We start from the raw sequence: 14,080 nt of genomic DNA on the forward strand, positions 1-14,080 counted from the left end.
TGCACTTCACCTGGTGATCCTTAAGTAATCACTCACACCTGCCCTTGATTCCCTCTTCCCGATATAGTGTCCCCAGTTCCCTCATTGTGTGTCAGTGCGTTGTTTATGCTGTCCAGAGAAAAGCGAATCCAAGTCTGTCTGGCAAGTTTTGATCTTCTAGCCCTGGAGCTACTTTTTGAGTTATTTAAAGGACGAAGTATTCCTGTATTTTTGTTATTTGATTCATGAGGAATTTAAGTTTGTTTCTTTATTTTGGATTATTTAGCCTTAGTCCTACGATTTTTGTTATTTCCTTATCTAGCTTTAGTGCTACGCCTTTTGTTATATCTTACTGAGGACGAAGAGTTCCTGGTTTTCGTTTTGAATGTCTTCTGCCTTCCTAACAGTGACCTAAAATGGAAGGCAATGAAGTGTCCAATGCACGAGCACATTGATCTCATTTCCATCGAGTTAACAATCAGTAATGTAATTTAAAATGAATTTATATCCCAAAACAGATTTAATATCACTCAGCAAAATCTTTAAGTTTTTTTAATTACATTTTTATTGTTAGCACTTAATATGATGAAATTATAAAAAGTCATTATGATCTTGTTTGTATTAAAATATATTTAGGGACCTTTCTTTCTTTTTTGAATACAAAGATACAGAATAAGAATGTGAAAAGATCAGAACGTGTTTCTAATTTTTATAAAAAAAACAGTACATGAAGGTTAAAGTGAATTAATAAAGGCCATTAAGGATCACATACTGAGAGATAAGGCATTTGTGGACTGCTCCAGTTGTTGTAGTTTCATGAGGTCGCTTTCTTTTCCAGTTTGATCCAGATGCCATTCTCTGGTCGGAGGATGAGTTCTCCGATGGGCTGCAGCTCCTCTCGTTTCTGACAAGCTTCAACATTGAACTTGCGCAGAATGGATGACAGAATCACCTTCTCTTCCATCATTGCGAAACGCTGGCCTGAGGAACAGAGCACGCAGTCATAAGGTAATAAACGTTACAAATGGGTCAAAAACACATCCCCAAGATAAGACCTTTTTTTTCTGTTCTTACCGATACAGTTGCGGAGTCCGGCAGAGAAGGGGATGTAAGCATAAGGAGGTCTTCCCACGCAGTTGTCGGGTAGAAAACGGTCAGGCCTGAACTCCTCAGGTTCGGGGTAGAACCTCGGGTCGCGGTGAAGCGCATATGTGACGATGATTGCGTTGGCACCTTTGGGAATCTTGAAACCCTCTACAGATAAAAACACACAACCGAATTTTAGCTGAAACGCATGGTATACACGTTTTATTGGTTACTTCATTAATGGGCTTTTGGTCAGCATTTGGACCGGTTTTAGCAGGAAAAGCACATGTGATAATGATCACATTGCTCTGTTCAGTTCATTCAGGACTGTGTGCCTGTGATTTTCCAACTGTCCCCAGTGCGCCTCTCTTTTCAAATTTAAGATTACTGGCTAAATATTTTTCAAATCTGTTCCTTTTGTTTTAAACAGCATTTTAGCACCAAGTCACATGTCCATAATTGCTCTACCAGACAAGCCATGAATCTTTATCTGCCGCTAAGACACATCTCAAGTCAGTACTCTATAAACTATTAAATATTGTGGGGTGATCTTGTGGAATCAAAACTTGAGTGAAATAGATTATTTGGTGTCATTTCCTGTGTATAAAAGGAAACTAAGACATGCTCAATTCCATTGTTGTGGGTTTTTTTTAAAGGTAAATATAAGGAACACAAGACAATTTTGATTAATTCTAGATTAAATTCAAGATTCCTTATCTGTCACATGAATTGTTAGACCTGTACAACAAGCAGTGAAATGTACTCATGACTTTGCGCCAATACTGTGCTGATACTAAATTTTAGAAATGTGGGACCATGGGGTTTTATTTTGAGAAAAATCTTAAACGTGAGACAAATCTTAGAAATGTGGGAACATAGGACCTCATTTTCAACATTTACAGTGAAAAAAACAATCCTTAAAAATGTGGGAACATAGGGCTGACCCCTTTTTATGATAGAACCGTAATCAGAACGAGGTGGCTGTGATAACGGCATACGTTTTGTGGCAATAATAAAGGTGGCCAGGCTTCCCTTAGTATTTGCTTTGGGGGATTCCCACTCAACACTCGAGTGCTCTTACTTATACTTATACTCACTGATATGGCAGTCCTCACAGATGCTGCGGGCAAAGAAAGGCACAGAGGGAAACAATCGCAGCGCCTCCTTAATCACACAGTCCAGGTATTTGAGCTTCTTTAGATCTTCTGTGTTGGCGTGGCGGTCAGAGGAACCTTTGCACATGAAAGAGGGAAAACACCGTCAAACCCTTTCAGCACAGATAAACAGAAGAGATTGTGTCCTGTTGATATTTTTTGCGCTCCACTTTCCTGCTGTTGAACCTTCCCCCACTCTTTTGCCACCCTCCCGCTGTAGATAAGAGTTAAATGGCACTGCACATCCCATATGTTTGTTTTGTTTATGCAACTGGTGTGATGCAAGTTCAAGGACTTTCTTTTAATGATCTACAAGGATTGCACATGTGCACCGACAACATGCCCAAATGGACTCTTGGTAATTTAACTGCAGTGCCAGAGGCAAGGTTCTAAAGCATTGCGTTTTTTTATTAGTAATATGTGTGTGAGTTTGACCATGTACAAAATGTACAGTATATTATGCACACACGTACAGTATATCATCATGTTGATAGGTAGAAAGATTGATGGAAAGGTTTATGTTGGTCAATCGTGCTAGAAACGCCCCGAACACTCCTCATTCTAAAACTGGACTGAAAGACGCCAAGGGCTTGGTGCAAGCGTTAGGATAAGGTTCTCAGAAACTTGCATTCCTTCTATAGTCATTCAGGGAATAAAAAATGTTATTAACAGAAGTACTTTGATAAATAGTGGATGGAAATATGCTTCAGGACAAATTTAGATCTTCTGGTTAAGATGCTATATCTGTTATTGCTACATAACTTCCATACATCATGGAAGAAATGCATTGTAAATCCACACAGGAGGGGTCGTAATTCAATTACTCTCAAGGTTTGCACAGCTATAATCCCCGTATAAGATCCCCTTTTACGCGTAAAGAACAAAATGAGCCGGAACAAATATGAGTTAAAAGGCCTCCAGGCAGGAAAACAAATGATGCCATGAAAGCAGAAAGGTGTGAGGTTACAGGAGACTTTATGGTGCTGCTGTTACCGAACACTTCCTGAAGCTCTTCGTTGACTTTGCTGTGCACCTCAGGGTGAGAGCCGATCAGATGAAGGGCCCAGTTCATAGATGCGGCTGTTGTATCGTGACCCTGGGAAAATGAAGTTAAAATACAAAAAATGTCAACTGCACTGAAAACAATAATACAAACAATAAATGCTAATGTTTATGTTAATTACTGTCTCTTTTCCTCTGCTTTGGACTCCATCAACTGCTCAGGGATATTTTAAATAAGAATAATCATTCTAGCAGGTCTTGAAAAAAAAAAAGCCTTTCACAAGGTAAGAAGTAATTCTGAGGTAGACCATTAATAATTTAATAAACCAAATAAAAAATATATATACATATGTAATATACTGTCATTTTACAGAAGTACAATATACAATTTCTCATGCTAGTCCATAGTGTATATATTCTGGAAACTCTCTATAATGTACACTACAAATTACATTTTTTGTATGTTATATGTTGTAATTTTTTTTGGTAACTATTTTTTTTATCTTTATCATTACTATCTTTGCTGCAGTAACGATGCACTGCGGGACAAATAAAGGACTACATTATCTTAATTAGCTTAATTTACTGACATTTCTTACTCTCTCACTCACTTATTTACTGATTTAATGGAATTTAATTTGCGACCACTAACCTCAAACATAAAGGTGTCCACTTCCTCTTGAATGTCCTGGTGACTCATCTTATTGCCATTCTCATCTGTTGTCTTCAAGAGCATGTCCAGAAATGCCTGTCTTTTCTTCTTGCCCTGGTCAGCGTCTGATTCTTGAGCGGAAAGTTCCTCTGCTCTTTCACGAATGACCTGAGAAGAAATGACATTCGAAGGTTATCGATGGTGAAACATTTGTGTGCGTTTCTGTGTAATAAACACATTGACTATGCAGTGATTTCCCTGCACTGGTTCAAGTTGTACTCACGCTGTATGTGAACTCGTGTAGAACCTTCAGATACTTGTCATGAGCCTGACCATCACCAAAGATTTTGTACAGGACATCAGGCCAGAACCAAGGTTTTCTCTGTCGGCGGGAGACGATGTCACTCATTCTGAGGACAGAGAAATATCCAATTTTATGAAGAAAAAAAATCAATAATTTTACAACTCATTTTTGTGTGTATTTAAAATTGAGAATACTCACTTGTAAACAGATTCAACATAATTTGATCCAGAGTCGTTCTGAGCGTTAATTTTCTTTCCCATGGCAGTTTCTGAAAAACAACGGGTGTATTTCTCATGCTGGATGCAAATCTGAAAGTGTAGTGTGTGTGTGCTTTCTTTTGAAATATTTTTTTAGCACGAACACAATCTAATCCATCCATATTGCTCACCACAGATGATGTCCAGAGCACAGAGAGTGACGTCGCTGAAGCAGTTGAATTTTCCTTTGCCGGCCTGTTTCTCCAGCTTCTCCAGCAGCACGTCCGCCTGCTCGTTCATCACCTCCAAGAAGTCGGTCAGGATGGAGAAGTGGAAGGTGGGTGTCAACATCTTCCGCCGCTGACGCCACTTACTCCCAGTGCTGGTTAAAAGAGGAAAACGGTTAAGAGAATATACGTAACCTTCCTCTCTATGGTGGAAATTAGGTGATCATTTTAATGCTCCTTCACTTTTATATGCTACCATTCTGAGCATTCTTAAATTTAGTCTGGTATGCATTTGATACATAACTATGAACCTGAGATTGTTATTAATCTGCAGAGAACTACCGATATATACCTGGTGAGAAGACCAGTTCCAAGCCAAGGGTGGAGGAAGTTGTATGCATAGGCTTTGTCCATGTGAATGGAGTTGTTCAGAAGTGTCTAAAAGACAGTTTGTAATAAACAAGAACATTTCAGAGATCATTAAAAAAAAAACTTTTATTATACTGTTGTAGTAGTTGAATCACCCAAGATATGTTTATAATGACTGCAATCAGATTAAATGGATGTCAGAGTTGTAAATTTAGCCTGTAAATGCAGGAGTAGACAGGACCAAGACAGTAAAATGACAGCAGCAGTGGCTGTACAGTGATTGTAGTCTGAGAATTTTTGAGTCAAATGTCCTAAATAAGGGTTTTCACATAGGAGATGCATCTACTTCATTAGTTGTTTTAAGTGTATGTGTAAACACTTTTATCGCAAAAAAATGAAATAGTTTTCTGTTCAGGGGTAAATGTGTTTACCCCTCAGCCTCTTGCATCCTTGATAAAAAAACAAATTTAAAAAAATAATACTGGAAATGTTTATTTGTTATTAATTAATGAATTGCTGAATTGCAATTTATTTTTTAAATTTTATATACAATTTTGTCTATGACTCAAGGCATAAACTCTAACTCTATGCTAATAATGTTCAAATATTGCATTTGAGTTGTAATTTTGTTTCGGTAATGGTTAATACACCTGTATGTAGACGCCCTTTAAGTTTAATTATATGTTAATGCTAAAATATAATTACTATTGTTATCCAATAATATTGAAATGTACTATTTAATGAAGAAAAAAAAGTAAAGCACATTATTATTTTTACTTGATGAAGATGTGACATTATAGTTATTTACTTCCTGAACAAAAAATAAAATGTTTCAGTGGTTGAATGTTATAATTAATTTGATTAACTGAGAAAACGCCCAGTGAACTGGCTCAAAGATGAATTCAGTTTGTTTTTGAAAGATTTCTAAAGCACTGTGTTAAGATATATATATTATTATTATATTATATAATTCATATTATTACGTTGTTGTAGTTCGTCGTGTACTACGATAAAAGCGAGGCTGTTTGTGTTTTGTTACTACTTAATGAAAGTAATGTGAATATTTTCCACCTACGTCATCCAGTTCCATTTTAGCACGAACGTATATAAAACACAGCACGGACGGTTACGAACCAATTCAGAAGTTATTTTTATATTTTATATTTTTTTACTTTTTTCTGAAGAGGTGTGGAAAAAGTTTTGGTGGTGTTTTTTTACTAGTATTTTTTTTGTTTCATAATAATTGCATTTATTTTTTATTGTTATATTTTGTAGCAGTTGTTTTCCTAGCTTTCTGCGAATCGCCATCTTGTCGTGTTCCGCTGAACTGGGCCGTAGTACCGATATATACGTACCGACACAACTTGACTCGTTTTCCCCTGTTAGACGCGTAATTATTCACGACGACACACGTGGACACGTGCGTGGTGTACACAAACAATACTCCTGGCCAACATACCTCAACAGTTTCAGCATGAAACAGAATCAGAAATGGCACTGGTCCAATCCAAATCTTAAAGAGCGGTGCGTCATAGAAATCACGGGTTATCTCTTCAATTTGACGGAAGAAATCTAAAACAAAAACACAAAAATATCGACATAAATAAAACCAATGTCCAATCCACAGTGGGAAATAAATATACGAGGAACCCCCCTGTGCTGGTCTATACCATGACAATGTGCACACATACATTATTAACTGCTTCGCCTTCTTACCCCCTGAACTGGTTTTCAACTGTAGCGCGTTTCCAATGAGGGGATAAGTTCCCTCCAACTCTGGAACAGATTTCAGCATAAACCATTTGTTCAGGTAACCGCCGAGCAGCTTGTAAGTGATGTAAGTCAGCGCAGCGATGAAGATGCTGACCCCGACCAGAGTTACCATGGAAGTACCGAGCACGGCCGCCATCTTCTCCTCCTTCAGTGGTGGACACACTGACTGGGTACAGTATGTGTGTGGAGCAGTAACTCCTTTCCTTCAGCGTATATAGCAGCAGGTGTGACGTATGTCCAGCCGGATGCTCCTCCTCTTTTACCCTCTGGTCCAGAAAAAACTTAATCACATTTATGGCCATTTATTGCTCTATTTCAATTTAGACAAACATAACAATGTTTTAAACCAGCGGAAGTTGCTCTCAGAGTGTTGTAATGTGACAAAGTACAAATACCGTAGAGTACTTTTACTCCACACACAACACAGGGTGGAGTGAAAAGGCCAAAAAACCGAGATTTAACCAAAATTAAAACCGTTTTATCTTTAAAATAAAACAAAAGATGCATATGAAACAGCAAAACGCAACACAGGGTGGAATAATGTAGGAAAAGGCTAGAGCCAAGAGGCTAAAAGCCTGTTTTAAAGGCGCCATATGTAAGAATGGGGCCAAAAACGGTTACTACACTCAAATTCAAAATACAGAGGTGTTTTAGGTTTTGTTTTCTCCGCCATTGTAGCTCAGACCTAACTGCCGGAGACTGGAGACTCTACTGACTGCAATGATTGGAAGATGGCAGTAGGTGGCGCCACATGCCAAAACATGATTTCAAAACATAAACATGATGTGCGGTCTGCAAAATATTTTTTTAAATTGGAATATTTTGGCTGTACTGTTGTTGTTGGTGAGTTCAGAATGTTATATGAATATTATTCCTGAGTCTCTGTGAGGATTTTATGGCCAGTTGCTTTAGATTTATGACATAATGCACCTTTAACTTTAAGCTAGGCTAGAGTAAAAAATATAGGTTTTAAGGGTGCTTTCACACCTATAGTTCGATTGTTTTGGTCCGCACCAGTCAGAAAAATTTTACAATGTAGCAAATGTTTGCTTTCACATATGCCGAATTCTAAACGAACCAAAATGGACCGCAAAGACCATCGCTACCAGAACCGGACTAAGCCCCAATTTCCACTGAGCGTGTGGAAAAACCGCAAAACCGTGGCACTGAGGTTCCGAGGCGCTGACGCCGAAAATCCGGGGTTATCCCGTATCTCATACCGATAATGCATCAAACTAGACTGTTTTGTCCCATTTGGTTTAGTTGCTGTCACACCAGAGGAACCGTACCAAAGTAGGGCGGATAAAGCAGTCCGAACCTGTTGATTTGGTGCGCACCAAAGGACAGAGATTACATTCACACCTACGCAAACGAACCAAACCACGGCATTTGGTGCGCACCAAATGCTGTAGGTGTGAAAGCTCTTGCAGTCTTGTACACGCTGGAACATGGGATTAAGTGTTTTGCTCAGGGACACATAGACTAGCAGAACCAGAAATTGAACCCACAACCTTGCAGTTGAAAGACAACTCAAGCCCTACCACTGAGCTACTGCAGCTCAATCCCAACTCCTCACTTTCTTAAGTTAATTTTATATCAGAAAATGACTATTGATACTTAAGTACAATAAATGTCATATACTTTAAGACTTTTACTTAAGTAATATTATAAAAAGTGACCTCAACTTCTACCAAAGTCATTTTCTGGTAAGATACTGCTCTCTGAAATTAGATTAAGATGGAGCAAGAGATAATGTGACACTTATTATTATTATTTGTTTTATTTTCTATGCACTCTGGTCAAAATTCCTTTACATACCCTGGTTTACACAGCAGAACATTATTTCTCATTTTCCTCCACTAGTACCACCAGAGGACACTTGTGTACAACTTGCGGTGCACGTACCACAGCTTGAGAACCATAGTTTTAGACTGGAATGATTACATTGTGGTAGACATATTGTCAGAGTTATATAAACATGGACAAGCAAGTAGTATGGGAGTTATGTCAACTAAAATGTTAATTATTTATGATGGTTGGCAGACCTCCAAGCCCTTTTTTTCTTCGTTTTTGTTTTTCATTCTTGTCACGTCCAACCTGATAAGTCGATGAATAGTCGAGTTTTCTTAGCACCAATTATGTTTTATGATTAGAGGCACTTTCGCGGTTTATTCTTATCACTATTATCAATATTATGGGATATTTATGACAAAGGACATGGGTATGATTTATGCTGCTTACATTGACACAAACATACATCAGGGACATAGTTCATGTAAGGCTGTGGCAACTTGGGTCATATATTTATTAAAGTTATTCATTTACTGAGAGAGAGAAATAACTTTAAAGGATAATCTATACTACCAAAATGATTCATAGGACAATACAAAATATAATTACTGTAATAAAATAGCGATTCCTCCATTAACCTCTGGTCCAGATTCACTGAAACGTATCGGTGTTAAACTCAAACACTACATGTATGGCCATTTATTGCTCTTTTCTAATTTAGACAACATAACACAATGTTTTAGACCAACGGAGCCAGATTTATTCCCAATAAGATAATTGATGTCTCAGTGTTTTGATGTAACAAAGTACAAATACTTCATTACTGTCCTTGATGTATGTGACTTTACATTAAAGGTGCATTATGTAATATAGTTCATATAAGGCTGTGGTCGGGTCATGTATTAATTAAAGTTATTAATTTACTGAGCGAGAGAAAGATAATCTTATCTACCAAAACAATGTTCCAGAACACGTAGGACAATACAAACATATATTTACTAAAACAAAATAGTGATTTAATTCATGTGTCCTCCCATTTTTGTTTTTTATTTAAAAACAAACAAACAAACAAAAAAAGAAACATAGCAATTGTATGTCATTTCTGAAAAGAAAGTTGTTTTTTTTCCCTTTTTTCTGGAATCTTAATACAGCTATACAGCAATACAGAGTCTCATCTAGCATATAACACTTAAAAGTAAACCTTATACCTGATATTTTTAAGACAAATTCCTCAGTAAAAAAAATATGTATCACAGTGAGGATATGTTACTGAAAAATATGGCTTTAAACATAAACAACAAAAAAAAACATTTCTTTGGTTCATTCATTTTGGTTTGTTTTGCAGACAAAAACCAAGACATTTGAGAACCTCATTATTCCCAGGTTTAACGAACACTGATCAACGCTTTGTAACGTTTATGGACCGAAAGATTACTAGATTAATCGAGAATAATCCTTAATTGCAGCTCTATTTTATATAGCCATCCCACTGAAGTTTCGAGTGGTATCCTGCATGTGGTACAAAAACAATTGTAGTTTCTAACTACAACCACTAGATGTCAGCCTGACACAATATTTACTGTGACTGTTGACTGCAAAGCAAACACTATAGGAGACCATTGTTCCATACTTTACGGTGTTCTTGATATGATATAATAACAATGGTAATAAGACAAACTTTTTAAATTATGACTTGAACTTAAACATGTCATTATTACCATTGAAGAACAATCACTCCCTTAATCGATTAGTCATGCCAAGTGCTATGAGGAGCTTCTGGTGAAAGGCGGCTTTCCTCTCCTTGTGGCAATGCCACTCCAGGACGCAACACGAGCGCAACATGCCTCTGCGGATGAAGATTGAGCGAGACAACTTGTAGTCGTGCACATCCTGCAGAAAGACCAGGACCACAGAGTCTCTGCTGTCTTCAATGACCTGGTGGAGTGCATGGTGGGCTGTATATCTGGAAGAGGGGGGGAGGGGGGGAGGAGCGTTGGAACAAAATTAAAAGATCACTCAACAGCAAAGGCACAGAATACACTTCACATATTGAAATAATATATGTTTTGCTTTACCTTCTACACCAGGGATCATTGAGAAGACTTTCAGAGATGACAAACACGATTTTCCTGGACTTCCTCATATTATCCACGATGGAAGTCAGCTGTGGCATCCCAGGGATGGCATCTCGATCCTCCAGGTAAAAGCTGCAATTTTCATTCTCCAAGGGAACGATCATCCTCTCCACCCAGCGTCTGTCTTCCTCAGTGTGTATGATGTATGCATCGTATTCAAACTCCCTGCTCTCTTCAGCATTGGCATCACTAAATCCCAATGTGCGGCTGACCAGCATGTTCCAATAAAACTGAATTCTCCAGCCCTGGAATCGCACCAAAAATGCCGTCGCCATCAACATCATGACAGCCGTGCTGCTCAGTATGTAAAGAACCTGAAACGGGGTCATATCTTTGCAAGACAGCGTGTCAAACATCGCTATTGAATGATTAAAGTAAGCAAGTGGAGTGTTACACATATACTGGTCCGTTAGATCGGGCACAATGGTCATATTTGTGTTATTCAACCATGTCACAAACCACAGGATGCTCTCACATGTGCAGTCAAAGGGGTTTTTGTCCATGACAAGTACGCTGAGGTTGCTCATTGGAGTTTTGAACACTTCAGGCTTCACAGCTGTAATCAGGTTCTTCTGTAAACGTAGCACCTGCAATGACTTCAGATCGTCAAAAATGGAGTCCTTCAGGCTGTTTAAGAGATTATTTGAGAGGCTTAGTTCACTCAGGTTGCTCAAACCTCTCAAAGCCCCCTCTGGGATTTCGTCCAGCCCATTACTGTCCATCTGTAAGATCATCAAGTTCAGCGCCCCTTCGAGATACATCACTGGTCCACCTGGGTTGGCGCTCTTCCACAAGCGAGCCAAGTTATTGTGTTGGAGCTTCAGCACCTTCAGGTTCACAAGTCCATCCAACATGCTCTCTCTGATGTTGGCAATATTGTTGTTACTGAGATCCAAGAACGTGAGGTTGGACAAGGGCTTGAATGGTGAGGGGTCCACGTCCACGTTCACAGCTGTGTTGTTGAGACTTTTTCCCAGCGTCAGGACGCGAAGATTGGGCACATTGACAAACGACGTGGAGCACAGTCTGACTTTCCAGTGGTTATAGGTCATGTGAATCTCTTGGACCTGACTCAGGCCTTCGAACTCTTTGCCAGAGAGAGTTTGCTGTATGAAATTAAAATCTAGAAGAAGAATGGTGAGGTTTCTGAAAAATGAGAAGCTTCCGGGATTAATCTTCGATATAGCTGTTGCAGTCAGATTCAGCGTTCTGAGAGGAGATCCCGCAAGTGAGACCAAGGTCTTGTTGGTGATGATTTTGAGTGATGAGCAACTGCTCCAGCTCATATCGATCTCTTTAAGACTCGTCAGGCCTGTAAATGTGTGCTCTGTGATTTTCCACACTGCAGTTCTCTGTAATATCAAACTCTCCAGGGAGCTTAACGGCTGGAAAGTGAAATCATCAATGATCGGACTGGCACGACTTTTCACCAGAGCTTTTGTCATTTTGAGTTGTTTCAAACTTTTGAGGCCTTGGAATGTGTACTTCGTAAGATGCTTGATGTTGTTCTCAGCCAAAATTAGAGTCTGAAGTTTGGGCAGCCACTGAAATGAGCCATCCTCAATTTTAGTCATTTCATTCTGGGACAGATCCAGAAAGGTCAGACTTGTATTCCGCAGCCCTGTAAACGTTGTGTTTTTGAGCGTTGATAGCTTCATCTTCCGAAGAGAGAAGGCATCAATGGATGTCCCAGCCAGCTCCGAGCAGAGTTTGGAAATAACCGAACTGTCAGTTTTGCTCCCATCCAAGATTAAAGTGCGCAGGCCTGAAATGGGCTCAAGGCAACCAGGCTCCAACTGCAAAGAACACAAAAAGAGAAACAAAACAACCAACTGAAACTGCAACCACAACTCTACTTCTGGTTCTAGTTTCAACAGCACAAATTCATTTCCTTTTTCCAGACGAGTTCCTTACAGTTTTTAGAGTCACCGACGAGAGATTGAGGGTTTGTAGAAACGGGGAATGGTTCAGGAATGAGAAGTCGTCTTTCCTCAGCGTGGTGAATCCATTGAATGCCAGATTGAGGTTCACCAGGCTGGGGAGCTGAGGCTGTGTGCCCAGTTTGGCTGATGGTAGATTGTTTGTGGAAACATCAAGGAATTTCAGGTTCTTTAAGGTGAATGAAAGAGAAATGTTCTTTTAAGATCATGCATAAGAAGTGCATCAAATGTCTTTTTAAAACCTTACCTTTAGAGCAGAGAAGGGCTCATCTCCTGTCATCTTTAGCCTATTACTAGACAAACTCAACTGTATCAGACTGCTGCAGAGACTCAGATCTTCCTTCTTCAGCAAATGCACTTCATTGTGTCTCATGTTCAGTGTCTGCAGAAGAGGCAGTGTCTGGCACAAATGCTCATCGAGCTTGGTGACACTGTTATAGCTGACATCGAGGTGGAGAAGCCCCGCGTACGGGTTAAGTGACGCGGGGGGAAGCCTCGCCAGTCTGTTGTGAGACATATCCAGGCTTGTGATGTTCCTGGGAAGGTTTTGTGGGATTGCGCTGAGGCTGAGGTGGCTGCAGTCGGCTCGGGCGTCTGTCACCAGGCAGGTGGTCTTCTTCTGGGAGGCCACAACGTGGTGCAGTCCCATCAAACAATAACATATGGCGATGACCCACGGTGAGAGGTGGGGATGAGGGGTGAACATACCTTCAAAGATCTTCACAAAAAGAAAGATCGAAGACTCTGTAAGACAACGACCAAGACGCTGTTAAACACCACTAGTCAATATTTGCACGTCTTAGAGATATTCATTACAGTCTCTTTTTTTCCACTCAGTTTTACACTGGAGACGAATATTTAATTATTTAGCAGCCTAATCTGCTTATTTGTAGTACTTATACTACTATACTGCTTATTCAATGAACAAAAACAAGTCTGTTACTACACAGCTTTTTTATTAACTGTTGATGCAAAATTATTGTTCAAGAATCAAACAATGTGTCATTATTTTGTGAAAGCGAGGCTGTTAAGGGACTGATATAAGTGTGAAAGGTGTCATTTTTGTCTGTTGTCATTGAACAGTGCAATCAGTTACATATTAAAAATAGCACGTTTAAGCCCAGATGTTGCCTGTTCCACTTTTAAACACCACCGGTAAATATTTGCACGTCTTAGAGATATAAATTACAGTCTTTTTTTTTCACTTAATATTAAATTATTTAGCAGCCTAATCTGCTTATTTGTAGTACTACAAAACAAGTATACTGCACAGCTGTTTATTAACTGTTGATGCAAAACAATTGTGCAATAATCAAACAATAATTTTGCATAAACCATTACCATAACCATTTTATTATAATAATATTAATTATTACTATTCTATTTTACTCTTATACTTAATATTCACCACCCACTCTCACAAACATTTTGAATGCTTACCAAATGTTGCCTTTGCATAATATCTGTTGTC

At 38.9% G+C, this 14,080-nt stretch overlaps 2 protein-coding genes across 2 annotated transcripts; both read right to left on the reverse strand.

Moving 5' to 3' along the window:
* Positions 1 to 568: 568 nt before the first annotated feature.
* Positions 569 to 6,890, reverse strand: cyp4v2a (cytochrome P450, family 4, subfamily V, member 2a). Its single transcript, XM_083909176.1, has 11 exons — positions 6,687 to 6,890; positions 6,430 to 6,542; positions 4,954 to 5,039; positions 4,566 to 4,756; positions 4,376 to 4,445; positions 4,157 to 4,283; positions 3,874 to 4,041; positions 3,213 to 3,315; positions 2,163 to 2,297; positions 1,054 to 1,233; positions 569 to 960 (listed from the first exon to the last, which is right to left on the reverse strand). The coding sequence occupies exons 1-11, from the start codon at positions 6,877 to 6,879 to the stop codon at positions 794 to 796; spliced, it is 1,533 nt and encodes a 510-aa protein (XP_083765302.1). The 5' UTR covers positions 6,880 to 6,890; the 3' UTR covers positions 569 to 793.
* A 3,375-nt stretch (positions 6,891 to 10,265) lies between these two features.
* Positions 10,266 to 14,080, reverse strand: tlr3 (toll-like receptor 3; the record flags this gene model as incomplete). The annotated part of the gene is made up of 5 exons (XM_083909186.1): positions 14,050 to 14,080; positions 12,857 to 13,353; positions 12,584 to 12,778; positions 10,610 to 12,465; positions 10,266 to 10,497 (listed from the first exon to the last, which is right to left on the reverse strand). Exons 2-5 carry the CDS (start codon positions 13,313 to 13,315, stop codon positions 10,266 to 10,268), a joined length of 2,742 nt encoding a protein of 913 aa, XP_083765312.1. The 5' UTR covers positions 13,316 to 13,353; positions 14,050 to 14,080.

The sequence above is a fragment of the Microchirus variegatus genome, assembly GCF_963457635.1.
Source record: "Microchirus variegatus genome assembly, chromosome: 23".
In the NCBI taxonomy this organism is placed as follows: domain Eukaryota; kingdom Metazoa; phylum Chordata; class Actinopteri; order Pleuronectiformes; family Soleidae; genus Microchirus; species Microchirus variegatus.

What these genes read in the sequence shown, in the direction of transcription:
- cyp4v2a (XM_083909176.1), bottom strand. Translation starts at nt 6,879, where the DNA reads ATGGCGGCCGTGCTCGGTACTTCCATGGTAACTCTGGTCGGGGTCAGC. An exon ending in TACACGAGTTCACATACAGC is followed by an intron (nt 4,042 to 4,156) that starts GTGAGTACAACT and finishes ATTTCTTCTCAG; the next exon opens with GTCATTCGTGAAAGAGCAGA. An exon ending in TGGACACCTTTATGTTTGAG is followed by an intron (nt 3,316 to 3,873) that starts GTTAGTGGTCGC and finishes TCATTTTCCCAG; the next exon opens with GGTCACGATACAACAGCCGC.